The 23,888-nt window shown below is 42.6% G+C and overlaps 1 protein-coding gene across 1 annotated transcript; it reads right to left on the bottom strand.

The window, feature by feature from the left end:
* Nucleotides 1-714: 714 nt before the first annotated feature.
* LOC112931418 (uncharacterized) lies at nt 715-21,619 on the bottom strand. The gene is given in 5 exon segments (XM_026014114.2): nt 715-6,062; nt 6,064-7,573; nt 11,387-11,513; nt 13,046-13,118; nt 21,552-21,619. Coding segments are annotated over 4 exon segments (1,707 nt in total). The 5' UTR covers nt 13,061-13,118; nt 21,552-21,619; the 3' UTR covers nt 715-6,007.
* Nucleotides 21,620-23,888: the final 2,269 nt, after the last annotated feature.

The raw sequence follows: 23,888 nt of genomic DNA, 5'->3' as shown, positions 1-23,888 counted from the left end.
AGAGGTGAGAGTGAGGGTGAATAACCTGAGTGTTTTTGTTTATGTTTATGGAACAAAACAATATTGATTTGGGGCAGCTGTCCTAAATTGGGCTTGAATAAAATGTTTTTTAGGGGTGTCTGGGTGGCTCAGTTGGTTAAGCATCTGCCTTCTGCTCAGGTCATGATCCCAGGGTCCTGGAATTGATTCCTGCTCAGCGGGGAGCCTGTTTCTCCTTCTCCCTCTGCTGCTCCCCCTGCTTGTGCTCTCTTGCTTTCTGTCAAATAAATCTTTAAAAAATTATTTTTAAAAATCCTTTCTTGGAGAGAAAATGAGTGAGAATTATCAGTGAGGGTGACAGAACATGAGAGACTCCTAACTCTGGGAACCGAACAAGGGGTAGTGGAAAGGGAGGTGGACAGGGGGACGGGGGAACTGGGTGACAGGTACTGAGGGGGGCACTTGACGGGATGAGCACTGGGTGATATGCTATATGTTGGCAAACTGAACTCCAATAAAAAAAAATCCTTTCTTTCAGAGATTCTAAAAGGTTCATTTTGCAACAATATCACAAACTTTCAAAAACCATAGGATATTTTATAATTAGATGTTTATCATATGTCAAATAATAGTATATGGAAAACTATACTTTCAGAAATTTTTAAATATTAAAAACCTAAAAGATAGTCACTGTTTTGATAACTAGTTTTTGTATATGAAAAGACAAGAAAATTCTTGTACAAACTTGTATTTATTTAATGAAAAAGTATTTAGAGGGAATAAGTTAGCCATAAATTTACATTAAAAATTACATACATCACTAGGCATTTTATGTTGTACAGGTCCAATTCAAGAGTTTTAAAAAAGATATAGTGTCAATCCAACAAAGGCAGAAATGAGAATTGTATCAAATATAATGGAGTGTAGAAAAACAGACACAAAGACATAAAACTAATGTCTTATCAAAATTGATATAATAGATCTTCTGAAATACTGATTTTGAGATGTGCAGACACATGAATACTAAATAAGAGATTTTCTTTTCTTTTTAAATAAGAGATTTTCAAAACTTGTAGAAATTACTAAGAACTATATCTTAATTTGAAAATTGAGAATAATTTCCACAAATATAGATTGCTAAACTAGAATTTAAAAGAATTAGAAAAATGGGGGCACTAGGATGGCTTTGTCAGTTAAGCGTCTGCCTTCTGCTCAGGTCATGATCTCAGGGTCCTGGGATTGAGCCCCATGTCCAGCTCCCTGCTCAGCAGGGAGCCTACCTCCCCCCTTCTCTCTCTCTCTGCTTGTGTGCGCTCTTCGTTAAATAAAATAAAATCTTTTAGAATGTTCAGAGAAACATAAATAACTTGAAAAATTTGAAATATTCAACACCTTACAAGAAACGTTCCCACTTCTTTGGAAGTATTGCCAGTTCTCATTTACAGATTTTTTCAGTACAGAAAAAAACATGAAAGTTTTGTAGCATTGCTAGTATATCCCTCATATTTAGACATAAAAAAGAAAGCAGTTTGACTTCAGTTTTGATGCAAAATGAATCATTATATTATACAATATGACTAAGCAGGTTTTTCTCCAGTAATGCCTATATTTTAATAGACTGTGGTGTAATACACTCTACTGTGATGTGATTAGAACATATCTCTATTATGCTAACATTTTCAGGAAAGCACTTTAAATATTTCAACACTCCATCATATTTAAAATAAAAATGTATGCTCAGTACATAGGATGAGGAAGAAAGTTAATCTGATCTATAGATTAACTGCAATGAACATAGGGCCTTCTGTTAATGGCCAAATGTTATAAGTATTTCTGTTAAGGTCAGGAATAAAGAATTGAGAAATGATCCCTTAAATCACTCCTTCTACCTCAAGAATATACTGGAATGTGTAGCTATTTAGAGTTAGTAGGTCAGAAGTACAGGAAGCCCAGGATTTGGGATTGGCATCTGAAGTGGAGACAGTGTTGTGAGACCAAGTCCTTAATCTCTGGGATCTGTGCTAATTCCAAGCAGTTGGTTTCAGAATTGAATTATATGACACCCACCTGATGTCAGGAGAACTGGAGAATTGGTGTAGAGAAAACCCCACACATTTGGTCTCAGTAGTGTTGTGGGTGAAACAGCTCACCCTACTGTTGATGATTAAAAATTATCTTAAGTGTGTTGGTAGCTAAATATAAATGGAGAGGCACCTGGCTGGCTCTGTTGGTAGAGCATACAACTTCATCTCAGGGTCATGAGTTCAAGTCCACATTGGGCATAGAAATTACTTTAGAAAAACAAACGAGCATGAAGAGAGGGGGTAGAGAGAAATGGCACCAAGGGAATTTTCTGATGGTTTGTTCATTCGCATTCATGACTTCTATTTTTGACATGTGGAGCAACCCATGGACTTCCTAGAAGACTTGGTGCTACAAGGAACTCTTAGAACATAGGTTATAACAACAAAAGCAACAAAAACTCTACAAATTCACTTACCAAATTTTAAGTTCTTTGTACTCCTTTATTTGCATCTAGGTGCCTGGCAATTGATGGGCAGGAGCAACCCCCACGAACCCCATTCTAAGCAGTTCTGAGAAAGGACAACTAAGGATGAGGCAAACGGGAGGGGTGAGAGAGCACAATTCCTTAAGGCTATTTTAGAGGGAAACTGGACTGATAATTCTCTAGTAGGTCCTACAAGACCCCAGCTAGACAGAGGAGAAATAATCTCACATATTTACAGCGAACCGATGTGCAAAACTGGTGCCAAAACACACACCAGGGAAAAGATAGTCTCTTTGATAAATGGTGCAGGAGGAATTGGATTCTTTATCCACATGCAGAAGTTGAAAATGGACCTTTATCTCACCATACATAAAATCAACTAGAAAAAGTATCAAAAATGTAAAGTGCAAGACCTGAAAACTGTAAAACTCCTAGAAAAAAATGGGAAAAATTTCTTGACATTGGCCTATGGAATAATTCTTGAATTTGACACCAAAAGCACAGGGAGAAACGAGCTAAAATGGATGGGTGTGACCACAGTGAACTATGAAGTTTCTGCACAGGGGTGCATGGGTAGCTCATTCAGTTTAGTGTCTGCTTTGGCTCAGGTTATGATTTCAGGGTCCTAGGATGGAGCCCTGTGTTGAGCACTGAGTTGGACATCCTACTCAGCAGGGAGTCTGCTTCTCCCTTTCACCACTTGTGGTTTCTCTCTGGTATGTTCTCTCCCTCTCTCAAATAAGTAAAAAAATAAAATAAATATTAAAAGTCTCTGCACAGCAGAAGAGTCCATCAAGAACGAAAAGGCAGGGCTGCTCAAGTGGCTTAGTGGTTTACCACCGTCTTCAGCCCAGGGTGATCCTGGAGACCCGGGATTGAGTCCCATGTCGGGCTCCCTATATGGAGCCTGCTTCTCCCTCTGCCTGTGTCTCTGCCTCTCTCTCTGTGTCTCATGAGTAAACAAAATCTTAAAAAAAAAAAAATGAAAAGGCAATCTCTAGGAGAAAATATTTGCACACTATATATCTAGGGTGTTAATATTCAAACTATACAAGGAACTCAACCTATAGAGGGAAACTTCCTCCACTCAATAAAGAACAGCTATAAAACATTATTATACAGTGAACATCAGGCTTAATGGTGAAAGACTGAATAATTCCTCCACAGAGATTGGGGATAAGGTGTCAATGTCCTGTTATCACTGCTAGTCAATATAAGCTAAAGCCAATTAAATTAAGGACAGAAAAGTGGAGACCAGAAAGGAAGGTGTAATAGCGTACCCATCCATGGAAGGTTATGTAGTTGCAGTAGGATGAATGCACCCCACCCCCCAACACAAACAAAAGATAGGTATATCATCTCTGTAAACGGTGAGGATTACATTCTTTGTCAAAAGGGAGTTTGCAAATGTGCCCTAGTTAAGGATATTGAGGTGGGAGATGATCCTGGATTATCTGATAGACATGATATAATCAGGATGTGACAAAGATGCCAGTTGAAATTGGAGACGTAGAGAAGTTGTTGCTCTGACAGAACCAGGATGGACAGATATCAAGATACTACCTTGGTAGAAGTAGGCCATGAGGCAAAGCATATAAGCAGTTTCCAGAACTTGGAAAGTGCAAGAAAACATATTCTTTGCTGGAATATCAAGAAGTTTAACAGTGCTCTGGATCCATTTTAGAGGTCTTAAATTGAATAGTGTAAGAGAATTTTATTGTTTTAATCCACTTAGTTTGTGGTAATTTCTTACAGCCACATTAGGAAACTAATGAAACAGTATACATAGAAAAGCCCAAAGAACCTATAAATATATAGTGACATTAGTCAATTCTTTCTTTTAGTTTATTTTTTTTAGTGATCTCTACACCCAATGCGGTACTTGAACTCATGACCCAGAGATCAAGCATTGCATGCTCTTCCAACTGAGCTAGCCAGGTGCCCTGTGAAATGAGTAAATTCTGAGGACACAAGACCAACATTAAAAAAAATTCTACCTTGGGGTGCCAGGGTGGCTCAGTTGCTTAAGTGTCTGACTCTTGATTTTGGCTTAGGTCATGATCTCACGACTAAGCATGACATGGGGTGAGACTAAGCCCCATTTCAGGCTCTATGCTCAGTGCAGTCTGCTTGAGATCATCTTTCTTCCCTTCCCTATGCCCCTCTCTCCATGAATGCTCTCTTTAAATAAATAAACAAATAAATAAAATCTTTTAAAATTCTTATTGCCTCACAGTAGCAATTAACACATGGAAACAAATAAAAAACACAGTGTGTGTGATTGCTCAAAAAGGGAAAAGTACAAACATAGGTTAATTTAAAAAAAACACCGGCAGGATCTTGATGCTAAAAATCTATAAAAGATCACACAAATAGAGATATATCACAGTCATTGGAAGATAAAACATAGAAATGATGTCAAATGATTGCAAATTGACACACAGGTTTAATGCAATTTCTATCAAGATATAGACAGAAACAAGATTATTCTAAAATTTATAAGGAAAGGCAAAGGAACTACAATAGCGAAAACATCTGAAAAAGAATAAGGTTGCTGGAATCATTCAATATTTCTAATATAGTGAAGTCAAGACTACATTGTATTTGTGGGGTAAGAAACATATGGATCAATGTAAAAGAATAGAGAACCCAGAAATGGCCCCACACAAGTACTTCCAACTGAGCTTTGTCAAAGGTACCAAGGAAATTAAGTGAAGAGAGAATTAAAAAAAAAAAATGTGGGACCAGTTGATTTCCCATACCAGAGGGGGGAAGAAAAAGAATCTCTGCAAAAACTTCACACCTGTACAAATATTAGCTCAGAAATGATCACAGCTTTACATGTAAAATGTAAAACAATACTTTAAACTAGAAAAGTCTTAGAAAAGATACCATGGAATAATATCTTCGGGATCTATATATCTTTGCTATATCTTTATGTATCTTTCTTCCCATCAGGCGTTTTAATCCATTTTAGCTTTATTCTGTGGTATGCTGTATTAAAAAAAAAATCTGCAGTATGTACTATCTCAGGTTAAATTGAGAGAACTTGAGACTTAGTCATTTTGTTCCTCAAAAGAATTCTCTGATGTGGATTCTGTTGTGAAACTCATGGAAGAAATATAAAAATATTCATTACATTTGTAAGACTTCTTCCTATTATGAATTATTTGTTCTATTATGAATTGGTGAATCCTCAGGATATACTGTTGCTTTAAAGGCCTTTATATGTCCAGTAAATTTGTAGGTTTTCCTCTAGTATAAATATTTGCATGATATCAAAGGCATGAATATTTGACAAAAAGCCTTCATATTCATTACATTGTAAGGTTATCTCCAGTATGAGTCCTGTAATGTTCTGCAGTTTTGATTCATGGGTAAAAGCCTTAGCATGCACATTACATTAATGTGGTTTCATCAAAGATGTATATTCCGATGTCTAATGAGTTGTGAGCCTATGTAAGTTCTTTGCCACATATGTTACATTTATGATTTCTCTTCAGTGTGGACTCTCTAATGTCAATTTATGCTTGAAATTATAATAAAGGCTTTGTCACATTCACTACATTTGTTACTCCCCAGTATGAATTCTCAGATGACTTGCAAGGCTTGAATTTTGAGTGAAGACTTTCCCACATACATTACATTTATATGGTTTCTCTCCAGTATGAATCATCTGATGTCTAGTGAGGTTTGAGCGTTGAATAAATGATCTGCCACACTGATTACATTTGTATGGTTTCTCTCCAGTATGAATTCTCCGATGACTAGGAAGGCTTGAACTCTGACTGAAGACCTTGCCACATTCATTACATTTGTAAGGTTTCTCTCTAGTGTGGATTACCTGATGATAAGTAAGGCTTGAATACATACTAAAGGCTCTGCCACACTCATTACACTGGTAAGGTTTCTCTCCAGAATGAATCCTGCGATGACGTGCAAGGTGTGAATCGTAACTAAAGACCTTCCCACATTCATCACACTTGTAATGTTTCTCTCCTGTGTGGATTATCTGATGTCTAGTGAGATGTGAGCTCTGATTAAAGGCTTTACCACACTCATTACATTTGTAAGGTTTCACACCAGTATGGATTACCTGGTGGTTAGTGAGTTGTGAGCTATACGTAAAGGCTTTGCCACACTCATTACATTTGTACGGTTTCTCTCCAGTATGAATTCTTCGGTGACTTGCAAGGCCTGAACTCTGACTGAAGACCTTGCAACATTCATTACATTTGTAAGGTTTCTCTCCAGTATGGATTACTTGATGGTTAGTAAGACCTGAACACTCACTAAAGGCTTTGCCACACTCATTGCAGTGGTAAGGTTTCTCTCCAGTATGAATTTTGTGATGACGTACAAGGTGTGAATTGCGACTGAAGACCTTGCCACATTCAATGCATTTGTAAGGTTTCTCTCCAGTGTGGATTCTTCGATGACATGCAAGGTGTGAGTTGTGACTGAAGACTTTCCCACATACATCACATTTATATGGTTTCTCTCCTGTATGGATCATCTGAAGTCTACTGAGGTGTAAATTGGGATTAACTGCTTTGTCACACTCGTCATGTTCATAAGGTTTTTCCTTAATGTGTGCTTTCTGGTCTGGTGTGAGTAATGCAGAATGCAAGAAATCATTCCCATGTTCATTAGAAATGTTGGTTTGGACACTAGGAATAATTCTTGGATGTAGTGAAATGGAAGAACCATTGCTGACAGACTTCTCAACTTGGTGACATTCATATATTTTCCCTTCAGTTTGAAGTACCTGCACTCCAGTCAGATGTGACTGGAAGCTTAGTCCAAACCTGTTTTCCATTGGCTTATTTCCTTCATCTCTTCTACCACATTGAACTCTTCCACCAGTGAGATTTTTGTTAAGGGTCACAAGCACTGCTTTGTAATTTCTATCACCATCTCTCCACTGACACTCAAAGTCATGAATATTTTTCTGGATTGCTCTGAAGATATAATCTTCCGTGTCACAGCTTTTATGTCTTTCCAATATAACTGCCTGCAATACTTCCCCTATGTTACTGTTGTCTTGTGGTGGCAATTCCTTGATCATACATTTGGGAGTGATAGCTACAAGATATAAAGAACCACAGGTTTCCCATTAATTACAGAAAAATTCCATACTGAAAAACACATTATACCAAAAATATTACATATTTTAATCAGTTATGAAATGGAATTGTGTTCTTCAATTTTTAGGAACACAAAAGAAATAGGATCCTTTAACATTAAAGGGTGATTACATGTAATTCAAATTAATTTTAGAGAAGCCTACTTTCAATAATCAATGGCCAAAAAAAAAAAGAATCAGTGTGCCAACTTATGCCAGCCCTGAAAGAAGGGGTATTTTTGGGCAGCCCTGGTGGCTCAGTGGGTTTAGCGCCACCTCCAGCCCAGGGCGTGATCCCAGAGACCCTGGATCGAGTCCCACATCAGGCTCCCTGTATGGAGCTGCTTCTCCCTCTGCCTGTGTCTCTGCCTCTCTCTCTCTGTGTGTCTCTATAAATAAAAAAAAAAAAGGGGGGGGGTATTTTTCTATCACATACCACTTCACAGAAAATATATGGCTATTTCATATTTGAAGAGATAAAAAACTATGTATATTTACTGCATATTTATTGTGTACTCATGCTAAAGCATAGCATGACATACTCTAATGGTAAATAATCCCAAACTTATCTAATGAGTAATCTAGTAAATGGTTATTTGGAATTGGAGAACTGTAGCAGCACTGGGGAAGTGAAGAATTTAATCCAAAAATGTTAGAAAAATATTTTTCTGAATACTGGTTATAAAACTATATTCAGGGAATCCCTGGGTGGCGCAGCGGTTTGGCGCCTGCCTTTGGCCCAGGGCGCGATCCTGGAGACCCGGGATCGAATCCCACGTCGGGCTCTCGGTGCATGGAGCCTGCTTCTCCCTCTGCCTGTGTCTCTGCCTGTCTCTCTCTCTCTCTGTGTGACTATCATAAATAAAAAAATAAAAAATAAATAAAACTATATTCACTTGGAATGGCCATTTTTTAACATTAACAAGTGGTGTTGCATTATACATTCAGAAAAATCGTCCACAAATCATGAAAATATTCTAGTAACCTGTACTGAAACCAGGACAGAAATAATAAGTAACCACAATTATACAAAATTATAGTTTGTGTAATTCTTAACAAATCTCTTCTAAGAAAAAAAGGCTTCTATTCTAGACCAGCACATAGTATTAGAACTGGAATTTGTATTAAGACTACTCACTTTGGAAGTACCAAGTCAAACACTTAACATTATAAAGAAGAGTAACTAGGGAAAGAGTCAGAAATCACAAGTATGATTTTTTTTTTAAGTGATCTTATTCTCAACGTGGGCCTTGAACCCATGACTCAAAGGCTCCACCGACTGAGCAAACCAGGCGCCCCATAAACTATAATTATGATTTTATGCCTGCAGTTATGTAACAGCAAAGCAATAGAGCAATTCCCTATCTATGCAGTGTTCTTTAATTTTCTAGTTCATTGGACACAAACTATATGTAATAAAGAGCTTGTGCATGAAAAACTTATTAACTAAGGTCAGATCAAACACTGGACAAAACTACAGAATAAAAACATACAAAATATAATGCAGGCTGCATGCTCTGAAAGCCTGTGTCCACCCCAATACGATGGTGTTGGAGGTGAGGTCTTTGCTGGTAACCAGGTCATGAGGGTGGAGTACTGTGAATGGGATTAGGGCTGTTATCAGAAGAGAGAGGGGTATTTGCTATCTCTCATTCTTTCCATCATGCAAAGACACAGCAAGACAGTGTTCTAAACCAGAAAGAGAATGCTCATCAGGAATTGAACTGACTAGCACTAATCCTGCCAGTCTCCAGGATTATGAGATATAAATTTCTACCAGTTAAGCCATCTGGTTTATGGTATTTGTTATGGCAGGCTGAGCCAAGACATAGGCAAAAGACCAACAGCTTAAAATCGTGACAGAAGGTTGCTGTATCTTACTAAACAAAGGAACTTCTGAGACTTTACTATAAAACATGGAATATTCTAAACCTTCTAACTGGCTGGTGGCTCAGCCAGTTAGGTGTCTGTCTTCGGCTCAGGTCATGATCCCCCGGGTCCTAGGATCGAGCCCCATGTTGCTATCAGGCTTCCTGCAGGGAGTCTACTTCTCCTTCTCCCTTTTCCCCTTTCATTAGTGTGCTGTTTGTCTCTCTCTTAAATAAATAAAATCTTAAAATAAAAAAAAAAAAAAAAAAGCCTTGAGGTAAATTGTTGCTATTTTTTTTTTTTTTTTAAAGCAGGCTCCATGCCCCGTGTGGAGCCCAATGCAGGGCTTGAACTCATGACTCTGAGATCAAGGCATGAGCCAAAATCAAGAGTTGGACCCTTAACTGACTGAAACACCCGGGTACCCCTAAATTATCACTATTTTTAAAATAGGGACAGTAGGCACACAGGGTTTCTGTTTCTAACCTCTATTTATAGAGAAAGTAAGTTAGAGAAACAGGATTGACCTGGGCCTGCAGGTTCAGACAATGTGTTCTTATGCAGGACTGCCTGTAAGTCACAGTAAAGATCATGAGCTCAGAAATAAATACTTCATGGAGACACCAGAGCTGTGTTATGTTGCTAAGAGTGTCACTCAGCCATCCTAAGTACCCTGTCACTCTCTGCATATATGGATTTCCGTACCATCCTGAGACAGTGATATGATGGATAAACAGGGATCTTTCCTTATACAGTGAGAGTAGTGTGGCTGGTGAAGGGTCCTTTGGGAATCAGGGTGTTCAAGAGTACAAAATCAATATGCTAGTAAGCAATAGTGTCGTCCATCCAGATTGAGGAACCATGTAAAGAAAGACCACATGGAAGGAAAGTCAAGAGTGGATGGCAGAAAGTAATGAGCAGATGAGAGAAGCAACTGTATGTGCCAATCTAAGGAAGATAAATGTACCAGGGCAGTTAGAATTCTGACCTTAGAAATAAAGGAGGAACTGACATGGCAAATACCATCAGGCTGTCCCAATCTTAACTGAAGGAATTATAGTATAGCTGTGGAGCAAAAAATGGAAGATATTTAGCAGGAAGGGAGCATGATGACAAGGGAAGGAGTCACATTTAGAAACAAGGTAGGATGCATGGCTGCTGAGGGTGAGGCAGAGGGGAAATGCTAATAAAAGGGGACAAAATTTCAGCAATGTGGTGAATAAGGTCTGAGAAGCTAGTGTACAACTAGTGACTAGAGTTGATAATATAATTGAAATTTGCTTGCTAGTGTATAACTAGTGACTAGAGTTGATAATATAATTGAAATTTGCTAAGAGAATAGAACTTAAGTGTTGTCACCAAAAAAAAAAAAAAAAAAAAAAAAAAAAAAAAAAGACTAAAGAAAAAGAAAACAAGTGAGGTAATGTGTGTTGACCTGATTATGGAAATCCTTGCACAATATATGTGTATTTCAAATCATCATGGTGTACACTTTATATTATAATTTTCTTCATCAATTATACCTTAGTAAAGCTGAAAAATAATTTCAAAAATTCATCCAGCCACTGAATATCCTCTGAATACTTAAAGAACAGTTTATACGAATGTTTTGATGTCCTCTGAGAACTAGTGAATCAATAGCACTGGGGGTAGAAAAAAATGGAACTGGATATTTTAAGTTTTTCATGAGGTTTTATGCATACTTAAGCTCTGGCACCTGCCTGATTAAGTGCGCAGATCATCTGAAGAAAGTGTAAATGTAAAGTCCAGATGCCCCATTCATTTCTGCATCAACAAGGCTTCAATCTCAATCAAGCAGGGCAGGGGCTCCCATTAGGCAAACAAAGGAAAATGCAAAGATACCCAAGGGCAGATCCCCACTGCTGAAGGGACATTATCCTCACCCAGAGAGACCAGGTTCCTATAATTCTCCAACATCACGTCCCTGTACAAGGCCCTCTGAGCAGGGTCCAGGCACTCCCACTCCTCCTCAGAGAATTCTATGGCCACGTCCCTGAAGGTCAACCATCCCTGAAATGAGAACACATTTCACCAAGGAGCTATGGAGAGAGTTCTTATCTTCACATAAATGAAAAGAGGAGAGATGTATAAGGATCAATTCAGATGAAGTGGGTGTTCTCACAGATCCACATAAGGTATTCCTTTTTTTTTTTCTTCAAGATTTTATTTATTTATTCCTGAGACATACAGAGAGAGAGGCAGAGACCTAGGCAGAGAGAGAGAGAAGCAGGCTCCATGCAGGGAGCTTGATGTGGGACTCGATCCCAGGATTCTAGGATCATGCCCTGGACTGAATGAAGGCAGGCGCTCAACCACTGAGCCACCCAGGCGTCCCAACACATAAGGTAGTCCCGAGCAAGTTATGTGACCCTTATTTTGCTCTATTATACTTTTCCATAAGAGGTTAGGAAGTTCTCTCAATCAATATGGCTTTTTTCATTTTTGTGGACAATATAAAAAATATAAAAATACAAAATCAGGGGTGCCTGGCTGGCTCAGTCAGAGAAGCATGTGACTCTTGATTTTGGGTTTGAATTTGAACCCCACATTGGGTGTAGAAATTACTAAAAAAAATAAACTTTTAAAAAATAGAAAACCAATACATGATTATAAAAAGTGTTACTTATCATGTTGTACATAATGAATGATATCAATAAATGAATGAGCTATAGCATGAGTGGTATCTTCAGAGATGACAAGGTCCACATGGCTTTAGAGGCCAGAATCTAGAAACTGTGATAATGATAGCAACAGTAATGAATATGAGTCCTGAATACTTCCCATGTGGTAGGCATTATGCTAAATGCTTTACAGGAACTAAGTGCTAGGCATTATGTTAAATGCTTCACAGGATCTAATTGTAACAGCATCAATTGTTAAAGACAGATCTGTTCCCATCTTCCTGAGGAGACCCTGGAAACCCACCCAAGGTCAAATGTTAAGAAGTGGCAGAACAAGCAACTGAACCTAGATGTTTAGGCTCTGGAATGAACCTAAACAATTAAACATCTATAACAGACAGCATCAAAAGTAAACTGACAGAGGGCTCCCTGAGACAATTTGAAACAAGTTTAAGGCTAACAACATAGAGGTCATTATATATGCATACATGTGCACATAAAAGTCACTCTTCTTATACTATTTAATTCGTGTAAGTGTAGAAAAAAATGTATAGCCATGGAAAATTCGTAAGAAAACTCTTCAACAATAATTTACTTATGAAGTAATAATAATGTCTTTTTAAAAACTATGGGCTTGCACATCCATGCATTCACGCACACACATATATACATACTTAATGTACTGAAATAAGAGGATTCATCTCTCCATGATAGAAAAGGGCCTCCTCACAGGCTCTACATCACTGGGGCACCATGAGATGGAATCTATGTGGAGAGGAGAGGGACTGAGGGAAGGCCTGGGGAGTGTGGACACAAACAGCTCAGGTGGACACATCAGAGTCAGAGAAGATGAGTGAGTCCAAGAAGAGAAGGGCACAGTAGGAGGGAGAGATGGAAAAACAACCAACAATATGACTTTACCTGACAAACAGCCATGCCTGACTCCTCCCTTCCTCCTTCTTCCTCAGACAAGATCAGTCTTGAGAATTCAGTCCTGAGGGTCAAGAATATGCAGCTGAATGCTTAGAATCAATCTCTGTCCTTCCTGTACCACAACCTCACACAGGAAGACCTCCCCCTGGGGAGACAACAGTCCCTGCTGCCACTGCCACAGGAGGAGACTCAGGGACCATGAACCCCTCCAGACACCAACACAAGTGTTCCCAGCCCATTCTTCACAACTGGCCCTGGGAAGTCCCCCCCTCACTGCAGCAGTGGGGACCTGGGCTGGACCCACACTCCCCTCCAGGTCACAGACCCATCCTGACCACACCCCAACAGAGCAGGGGCCCCTCCCCTCTCCCTGGATCGGGAGCTGCTGTCAGCCTCAGAAACGGAGGACCCAGGGCTTTGCTGCTCAATGCTGGAGACCCATCAGGAGCACCTGGGACACTTTACTAGAACTGAGGCTGGGCCCTATCCCCCCCACACCCCTGACCAATGGAAGGGGAATCTCTGGGAGAGGGCACAAGAATGGTATCTGCAAAACGACTCAGCCATCCAGGGTGCAGCTGGGTGGAGCACACAGGCCAGCCCAGACACTTCCCACCTCTGGCTCTGGTCTCCCTGGGAGCCTGCTGTCACCAGGGCCCAGATCTGGAAGGGGAAGGGGCAGAGGAAACAGGGAATCAAGGGGTATCAGAGAAGATAGTATCAGATCGAGGACTCAAGGGAGGATGCTGTTTGCCATCTGCATCTGAGGAGCCAGACAGTCCCAGGCAGAGGGATAGGCCCTGGGAGGGCCCTGAGGCAGGAGCAAGCCTGGCCAGCATGGCTGCAGCAGGGTGAGGGGAAGAGGCCAGCATGGCTGCAGCAGGGTGAGGAGGGGACCAGCAAGAGAGGAGGTCAGAGAGGCAGCTGGGGTAGCAGATGGGGAAGGGCGTGGTCTTCCAACATTTGCCTCTCACATCTTGAAAGAAGTTTAGAAAACATGTATTCCTCCTCTCACTTTAAGCAAACATCAAACTTTTTTCATCTTATACATTAAAACATTTACAAATAATATAGTACCTTATACTAGAATCATGCCAAGATGTGCATCTAGGCCTCAGGAAGTACAGGGTCACCTTCACCTAGATGTGGGGGGCACAGGAGGAAGGTGACTGGGGGAGCTTGAGCCAGTTCTGCACAAATAAGATGGACATGCCCCAGGTGTTCCAGCAGAGATGTAGAGGCAGCTGGACATGGGATGGAGTTCAGGGCAGAAGTCTGGAGGAGAGGGGAAACTGGGACATATGCAGGTGATGTTGAGAGCCAGGAGATGAGGTGATAAGGAAAGGCAGGGGTAGACAGAGAAGAGGTACAAGGATTAAGCTGTGGGGTGCCCCACACTCAGAGACCAGGCAGTTCAGCAGACACCAGCAGGGAAGGTGAGAGGTGATCAGGAAAACCAAAAGGTAGGTAGAGTAGTCAAGGTTAGTGGGATGTCCTCAAACCAAGGAAAAGCGTGTCAAGGAAGAGAGAGTGGTCTCATGTGCCACCTGCTTCTGACAGGAAAAACAGGATGAAGCCAGGAGATTAAATCCTGGGCTGAGAAATGGGGTCCCTGGTGATTCTGAAAGAGAAAGTCTCAGGGGCATAGTGATTGTTGAAGGCTTGACCAGATGGGGTTCCTGTGACAAGTGGAGACAAGATATGAAGACAGTAAAAGCCAACTTTTAGTGGCTTGCATTCTGGAAGGGAGCAGAAGGTGGGGAGGGAATGGGCTAAATTAAATGGATGATGGGGATCTAGGAGGGCACTTGTGAGGGGCACTGGGTGTTGTATGTAAGAGATGAGTCACTAAATTGTACTCCTGAAACTAATACTCTAGTGTAGGTGGAGTTAACCTAACACTGTAGGTTAACTAACTAGAATTTAAATAAAAACTTGAAACATTAAAAAAAAAGGAAAGGGATTACGGAAAAGAGTTTGAACTAGCAGTGAAATTAGTTAACAGAATGTTTTGTTTTAGAGATGCAAGAAGACAGTGAGTACAAAGCTTTGAGGGGGGTGCATGCACATGTGAAAGATGGGCAAAATCTCCCTCTGTGTATATGGACTGAGATGATTCCTGAGATGTACAAATTGAAGATGCAGTGGAGGAAGGATGCCATATGGTCCTGAGATGTTGAGTGGGGCTGGCCACTGGGGAACAATCTCAGGCCCACAGTGATGTTGGTACATCCTCTGGCGTGGCCGCCTTATGGGGGACTGAAATATGCATGGGTCTTGTTTGTCCTTGGAACAGTCTTCATCATGAGGGTTGGGGGAGCTGACCAGGAGCAGAGGGGAGAGTGGGAAGCTGTGAGTCCAGGGCACCAGGCCGGCTCAGTCAGGAGAACATGTGACTCTTGGTCTCAGGGTTGTAAATTCAAGCTGTATGTTGGGCATAAAGCTTACATGAAAAAAAAGAAAAGAAAAGAAAAGAAAAGAAAAGGAAAGAAAAAAGAAAAGAATAAAGAAAAGAGAAAAAAGAAAAGAAAGAAAAGAAAAAAAGGAAAGGAAGGGAAAGGGAAAGGGAAGGAAAGAAAAAAGGAAGAAAAGGAAAAAAAGAAAGAAAAGAAAGACAGACAGACATCCAGCCAGCCAAGAGTCCTTCATTCAGACCACTCTCCTCCCTCTCAACAGATGTCTACAAGGATGCACATACCCCAACAAGACCTCGACATCTTCCAAAAACACTGCAAATTCTCATTTAGATTTCCCAAAACAGATTTGAATCATTCTTAACTTGCAACGCAGAATAATCCAAAAGAGCAAAGTCATCCCCTGAAGGTTCTCTGAGACCTTTTCTCCAAATCCTCTGCATTGGACTATGATTCTTGCAAAAAATCAATGAATAATTCTTGCAAAGACCCCACAGAGGTCACTATGTGGAGTGGATGCTGGGTGGCACCTCCTGGGTCCACGCACTCAGGACCAAGGTGCCATCTGCTGTGGCCAGCCCTCCCTCTGAACGCACCATAGAGTAATGTGTCTCTGTCTAAGCCCACTCCCATCATGCTCCCTTGGGTGCCATGTTGAGTGTCCCAGTTAAATCCAGCAGGCAAATCTCAGTCTCAGCTTCTGTGTCCCAGGGAACCTGAGCTGTGACAACGGCACCCTGAATGGACCCATGCAGCCCCCCCAAATACCTTTAAGCCCTCTTCTGGGTGCTCCCGCTAGAACTGAGACACCACTCCCAAAGTTTCACACATCCTTTGATCCTACAACCGAGCCTGGGACGTGCACACACCATTCACTGGGCCATCTGGAGGCCCACACTTGCTCCCACATGGCTCCTGCAGACCCTCTAGGCCACTTCCATCTTCCCCCATCTTCTCCTCTTCCTGCACACGAGTGAACGGGGCTAAGGCACAGGGACCACTGGACACAGGCTCTGCAGCAGTAATGGACACAAGTGCACACTGAGGGCCACTGGGGACAACATGGGAGTCCAATGAGGATGTCAGAGAAAGAAGCCCATAGATCTCCTAACAGAGGCCACCAGGTCTCCTCCTCTCCCCACTCACAGCAAATTACAAGAATCTCTAGTTCTTCAGCCTATTTTGTGCCCTCTTAGGCTCCTGACCTTGTCCTCACCTTTCCTGAAGGGAAATTAGGATCCTCGACTCTGAGCAGATCAACTGCTAGAAGGCAAAGCCCTCATCCAAGATGCAGCTGCTCCCTGTGATGTGCTCAGCAAGGACGACCCAGGAACTGGCAGAGGGCAGTGATACCACAGGTAAAATATTGGGGACCCCTGGTCCACAGGACTTTCCAGGCTTCAGTACATCCTTTTGCTTTTATGTTGAGTAAAATAAGCAGCCACAGGAGGTTTAGATCAATGTGTTAAATTTCCCAGAACAAATATGGGCACTGTCCTCATCACCTGCCCTAGCTCCTTGGTCTTCCTGAGGACTACTCAGCCCAATCCACAGCCCTAGCATCTAAACACAACCCCAAGAGAAGGTGAGGCAGCCAACTTGTGTGCCCTCCAGTGGAAGGAAAACAGGAAAGACTTCAAACAGTCAAAGAAGGAGAGCTTTTCTCATATTGGGTGATTGACCTGGAGACAATTCAACCTGCAGAACATGGCAGCTGGCCAGGGAAGGGCACTGCAGAGGATGGGTGGGAGAGGCTAGACACAAATTGCTGAGCCTAAACCTACATGAGGAGAAAGGGCCAGAGCCAAGATGATTTAGAGACAGAAGGGAAGGGCAGGGATGAGGTCCTGTGACAGAAAAGGCTGGTATTTGGGAACAGAGAGAAGGTGAATGTGACTGGGGCAGAGTGAGCTGTGTGCACTGTGAAGTTCCCAGGATGAGGCTGGAAATCCTGATCATACAGGGCTGTGTAGCGATGGTGAGGAATCTGCATTTTGTCCTGATGATAACAGGAGGCCTGTAGAGGGTTCAGTGCCAGCAAGTGACATCATCTGCCTACAGATTTACTCCTGCTGCAGAGACAGACACATGATGATGGCCTAGGACTCGGAGGCTATGTCTCTGCCTCCATACTAATGTTTTATGTTTCACTTTTGGAGGACTGGGACCCATTTAAAATTCTTTTTTTTTTTTTTAAAGATTTATTTACTCATTGGAGAGAGAGAGAGAGAGAACAGGCATGCATGTACACAGGGGAGAGAATCTCAAGCAGACTCCACATCGAGTTGGGAACCCACTGTGGGGCTCCATCTCACAATCCTGAGATCATAACCTGACCCCAAATCAAGAATTAGATGCTTAACTGAGCTCCCCAGGCACACACTGCCCCCTATTTAAAATTCTAATGACAACTGGGCACTCCATCCAAGAACTGCCACACAAAGATATGCATTGAATTTGCTAATCAATTAAGTGTTGCTCAAAATCCGTTTCTGTTAGTCCATCATCTCCATGTTGGGGTGGGCTCATGGAGGCCTACAAGGGAGTCATTTCATCAAGTTATCCTGAGAAGGTTGGCGCTGGGTAAGCAGAACTTGATGTAACTGAATTCTCATATGGTGGCCTGATGGGGCCAGTGGGCAGGGTTTGCCTGCATCACTTTTCTTAAAAATTCTAGGACCATCTTTCAAATGTCTCAACAAAGGAGACACCTATTTCTTTTCTCTTCTTCTTCTTTTTTTTTAAAAAAGACTATTTATTTATTCATGAGAGACAGAGAGAGAGGCAAAGACATAGGCAGAGAGAGAAGCAGGCTGCCTGCTGGGAGCCTGATGCAGGACTCAATCCCAGGACCCTGGGATCATGACCTGAGCCAAAGGCACCCAGGTGCCCCACTTTTCTGTTCTTTAAGTAATCTCTAAACCCAACATGGGGCTCAAACTCATGATCCTGAGGTCAAGAGTTGCATGCTCTACCAACTGAGCCAGCCAGGCTTCCCTAGGGAACTTATTTCAAGATATGATCACAGTGATCTCAGGCAATAAATTTCTCTTTTCCAGAACATCACAGTAAAATATTTACAAAATACAGAATTTTGGACACCTAGGAATCACTGCTATAAACATTGCAGGAGGGTCACCTACAGAAACAAGATAGTCACAAATCTCCTCATCTGATGGGTATGTTAGCTGACATTTCCAAATAAATCAGCCCATTCTTCAAGATTTGCAAAGAGTGGACAAGAGGAACTTGAGAGGAATATCAACCTGGTCCACTCATGGCCCACTGTTTCAATAGATCAACACAAAATGTAAGAAAATTGAGTATCAGAGTAACAGACTAAACCAGGTTCCACCTAGATATAAGAAGACTGACATATTTACCAAGGACACATTGGAAAAAATCTATAATTACTTACCAGATACCATAAAATGTTCTCAATATACACGACAAAGAGAGGAGAGCTGGCAGATCTCAGCCTGAACTAGACAAAATTAACTTAAAAAGCAGAAAGTTAAAAAAAATTTTTTTTAAAAGAAATATGAGATCAAAATTTTTAAAAATGGCAAGGTCAAAAAAAAATGGCAAGGTCATATTTAGAAAATGCCATCAACTGTTTATAGGATGGCTCCAAAGCTTACTTCAGAAGTAAATAATTTTTTATAGAAAAGTATAACTTAAATAACCAAGATTTATTTCAAGCTTCAAAAAGAAAAGTGATGTAAATATAAATAAGGGAGAGTAAAGTATAGCACAGCTATTACAAAAAAGCAACACTTTAATGTTCCTTAAAGACACAGTGTAGGGGCGCCTTGGTGGCTCAGTCAGTTAAGTCTGCCTTCAGTTCAGGTCATGATCTCAGGGTCCTGGGATTGAGACCCACACTGGACTCCCTGCTCAGTGGGGAGTCTGCTTCTCCCTTTACCTCTGCTGCTCCCCCTGCTTGTGCTCTGTCTCTCTCTCAAATAAATAAATAAAATCTTTAAAAAAAGAAAAAGGCACCGTGTAGTGACAGTCATTTCTTGCCCCACTTTTCTGCTCTGAGCCCAGGCAAAGGGAGGAAGGTGACCCAAGTCTCTGCCCTCTTCACTGAACAAGGACTGCAAATAGAAGTTATCTTCTGATATAATTATCAAATGCATAAGCCTTTGGTGCTCTTTCTCTGCTAATCTCCCTTTGTTCCCACTGTCGGGCACCCCCAGCTTGGTTGGCTTCTTCCCTCTGTTCCTGTAGCCCATTGCTCCCTCCTTTCCTCCAGCTCCACACTCTCTGTCTGCCATAACTCCTTTTTTGTTTTTTAAGATCACATATTTTATTTATTTATTAGAGACAGAGAGAAAGTGAGAGTGAGCAAGCACAAGCAAGGGAAGTGGCAGACAGAGGAAGAGGGAGAAGCAGACTCCCCTGAGAGCAGGGAGCCCGATGTGGGGCTTGATCCATGACCTGAGGGGAAGGCAGATGGCCAACTGACTAAGCCACTCAGGTGCCCCAAGATGTATTTATTTTAGAGAGAGAGACAGACAGGGCGCAGGGTGGTGGTGGTGGGGTGCCGAGGGAGAGGGAGAATCCTGAAAAGCCTCCCTTCTGAGCATGGAGCCGGACTTGAGGCTCCATCCAAAGTCCTTAAGATCATGACCTGAGAAGGTACCAAGAGTTTGATGCTTGACAACTCCGCCACACAGGCGCCCCTGCCAAGACTCCAACTCTTTTAACCTCTCCCCTCACTGCCTGTGAAGGGCCTCCCCCTTTGTTACCCATGCTCCTGTACATCAAGGGCTCTTCTCCACATTTTGCTCTTCATCATCTCCTTGGAAATTTCCTTCTTATTCTAAATTTCTCCATCTTCTCTTCTCCCACTGCTGCTATTCCCAATGTCATCTGTTTGTGGTTCTCCCTCATTCTTCTTTGTTCATTTTTCTATAATTCTCTCAGCAGGTCTTGTGAAAGTAAATAAGGAAACCTCATTTAAAATGAAGCAGGGAGGGGCACCTGGGTGGCTCAGTGGTTGAGCGTCTGCCTTCCGCCCAGGTCGCCCAGGTCGTGATCCCAGGGTCCTGGGATGGAGTCCTGCATCGGGCTCCCTACAGGGAGCCTGCTTCTCCCTCTGCCTGTGTCTCTGCCTCTCTGTGTGTCTCTCATGAATAAATAAATAAAATCTTTAAAAATAAATAAATAAATAAAATAGAGTAGGGAAGCCCTGGAGTGGGAGCCAAGTACCACGCCCTGCAGCTTGCTTTACCAACATGAAGAATTATTTTAACAAAGGAGGGCATTATTATTATTTTTTTTTTACAGATTTTCTTCTTCTGCTTGTACGAAAAAGAAGATCCCATCCTGCTCAGCAACAAACGCACTAACCACCACTTGCAGCCACTGAAAAACCGCCACCAACTCTTGCTCTTCTCCAATTAAAGCAATCCTCCCCAATTTCCATCTAAAAATAAAAGGCTGACCTTCCTTTTCTCTCCCCACTCGCCTACGATGGTTCACCACTCCATGCACGTCCCGAACTGCAATTCCTCTGCTTCTTCCAGAATAAACTCATCTTGCTAGTAAAGTGACTGACTTTTGTTTTTTTACGGTGGACAGCTCCTCTCCTTCTCCGGGTTCCTCCCACCCAGGAGTGGGATGTAATACGATGCCCGCCTCCCACGAGAGCATGTTATCCACGGCGGGGTGCACGGTCTGTATCAAGACAGGCCCTTGTTAGTCACCTCGTCAACACAAGGTGGGCAGAGGCGGGGACCGACGCGGGGAGGCTGAGGAGGACGCGGGGTGAGGGAAGTGCGTGCGTCCCGGGAAGGGCTGGGCTCTCCAGAACCTCCCGGCCCAGCTGAGGGCCCGCTGCTCCGGAGGACCGGCCGGCGCTGCCCTCTAGGGGCCGAGCAGGGCGCGGACCACCTCGCGGATTTCAAACCCTAAGAGAAGCACCGCCCCCCCCGCCCCCGGTCTCCCAGGGAGATGTCTGAATTTTCTTGGGCTGGAGGAGGTGGTGCAGGGATTTTACCTGCCCTCCGCACCCCGGAGATGCAGAAGCGGGACTGCGAGGCGCAGGTTTAAACAAGAAAAACGAGACTCACTCTCCACAGACGGGCCTCCGCTCCACGAAACCCGCTTCCGAGACTGTAGAACACTGCGCACGCGCAGAGGGAAGAGGCAGGCCCCGGGCGGCGCACGGAACGAAAAGAGGCGTGCGCGGGGACCGCGGGTGGGGGAGGCGGGGCCTCAGTGGCGGGTGGTAACCATAGAGATGAGGCGTTGGGGGGAAATGACGCTAGGCTGGGGCGGGGCTGGCGTGGGGGCGGGGCCTGGGACTCACTGCCAGGTGTTTAGGGTATAGGCAAATTTGAGTCCTGTTTCTTCTGGGAAATAGCGTTGATTTCTTTTCTTTCTTTTCTTTTCTTTTCTTTCTTTTCTTTTCTTTTCTTTTCTTTTCTTTTCTTTTCTTTTCTTTTCTTTTCTTTTCTTTTCTTTTCTTTTCTTTTCTTTTCTTTTCTTTTCTTTTCTTCTTTTCTTTTCTTTCTTTTCTTTCTTTCTTCCTCTCTCTTTTCTTTCTCTTTCTTTTCTTTCTTTCTCTCTTTTTCTTTCTTTTCTTCCATCCCTTTCCTTTCCTTTCCTTCTAATAGCGTTGATTTCTATTTTAAGTTAATGTTTTAAGGTGTTTTTTTAAAGATTTTATTTATTTGTTCATGAGAAACACACAGAGAGGCAGAGACATAGTCAGAGGGAGAAGCAGGCTCCCTCAGGGAGCCCCATGCAGGACTCAATCCCAGGACCTGGGATCACAACCTGAGTCAAAGGCCTTCAACTACTGAGCCACCCAGGAGCCCCTCTTTTTGCTCTTTTTAAATTAATCATGGGGAAAAAAATCTGAAGACAAGTCATGAGTTTTATAGTCCGGATTGGGCAATACAAATAGTATTTAAAAATCAGGGTCACTGGGAGGAGGCAGGACCTCAGCTGATCACCTCTTTGGGACTAGGTTTCTCCAGGGAATTTAGGGTCTTTGGGCACCAAGATGGGCCACAGAGATGCCAGGTGACACTTGGCATCCACACCTGTGATTCAGAAGGGGACCTCAGTGTGGCTCCTCCCCTTGTAGGACCAGAGTCTGCCCTCAGAAGTCATTCACCACTGTGCCTGCACTGCTATAAGTTCTTGCCCAAGTTAAGCGCCTGTGCTCAAAAGAGTGTTTACCGTCCTTGCACCCCTTACCCAGGATCCAAACATGCAGCAACAAATTGGTCCCTCTACTGATTTGGAGCTCTCAACACTCAACCAGAATCCAATATGGCCCTAAGTGCACAAGAAGAAGCTGCAGTACTCAGCCCTGCCTGGATAGGAATATGTAGCACAAGCCAGTCCTACCACCATCCCGTGCTGTCCCCTTACTTGATTTCCCTTACTCTGCCTCTTTCTGCCTCTTCCTTCCTGTCCAAACCCTCCAGCATGCACAAACACCCAGGTAAGTGGACAGCCCCTCAGGGCCTGAGTACAGCATCCTCCACAATCCATGTGTCTCTAAACTGCACAGAGGCTGGCACTTGCTGCCCACAACTACCCCATGGTATCAAAAAGTAAGAAACCCTTACTAGCTAGTGGGTGCTAGCGAAAACTGCTCCTCTCAAAATTTCCTAGATTTCTATGTCACACCTCTGGCCTTACACAAGCGTTCACACAGAGCTCAGTTGCCTCCAGAATCTGCACCCTGGAAGGCAGTCTCTTCTGCCAAGCTGGGGTCTCCAGGGTCTAACAGAATGGTCAGAACAGATATTCTCTCAGATAACCTCTTAGGTATGGAATTTGCCTCTTGCACTCCTCCCGTTCACTCCCATCCTGAGGTCCTACCTCCTGAGAACTGCTTAGAGAACTTAGTTCAAGGCAACTCCTCTGGCTGCCCATCCAGGACTGGCACTCAGATTTTCTGGACACACAGATGCACATAAAAGGGAGCAAAAGTCCTAGATTTGATAAGTGAAAATTTGCTCTTTTGGTTTTAACCTATGCATAGGAAATTCCTCAAAGCACAGTGTCTCCAACTATTGGGGGCCCACTGGTTGCTCCACATGTTAACAAAATACATGAACACAAATGAACAAACCATCATTAAACCCCTCAGGACCACTAATCTCACCACTCCTTTGCTTTCTTTTCTTCTGTGTATATTGAGGTACAGTCATATGAAGACCATTTTAATGATCAGTCATAGGGAAAGGAAACAGAAGAGACAAGGAGAATCTCTACCCCCAGAAAGGCAAAGCCCAGCACCTAAATCCTCCAGAGGAAAATTGATATATAAAACCCAATTCCTAAGGTATTACAAGAATTAACTCACATAATTTATGTGAGGTTCCCAGCACGGTTCTTGACACGTAGTGCACACATTCTTGTGAGCATGTCACGGATGTTAAAAAAAC

The sequence above is a fragment of the Vulpes vulpes genome, chromosome 1 (assembly GCF_048418805.1).
Source record: "Vulpes vulpes isolate BD-2025 chromosome 1, VulVul3, whole genome shotgun sequence".
Taxonomy (NCBI): domain Eukaryota; kingdom Metazoa; phylum Chordata; class Mammalia; order Carnivora; family Canidae; genus Vulpes; species Vulpes vulpes.
This window is presented reverse-complemented; position numbering and strand designations above follow the sequence as displayed.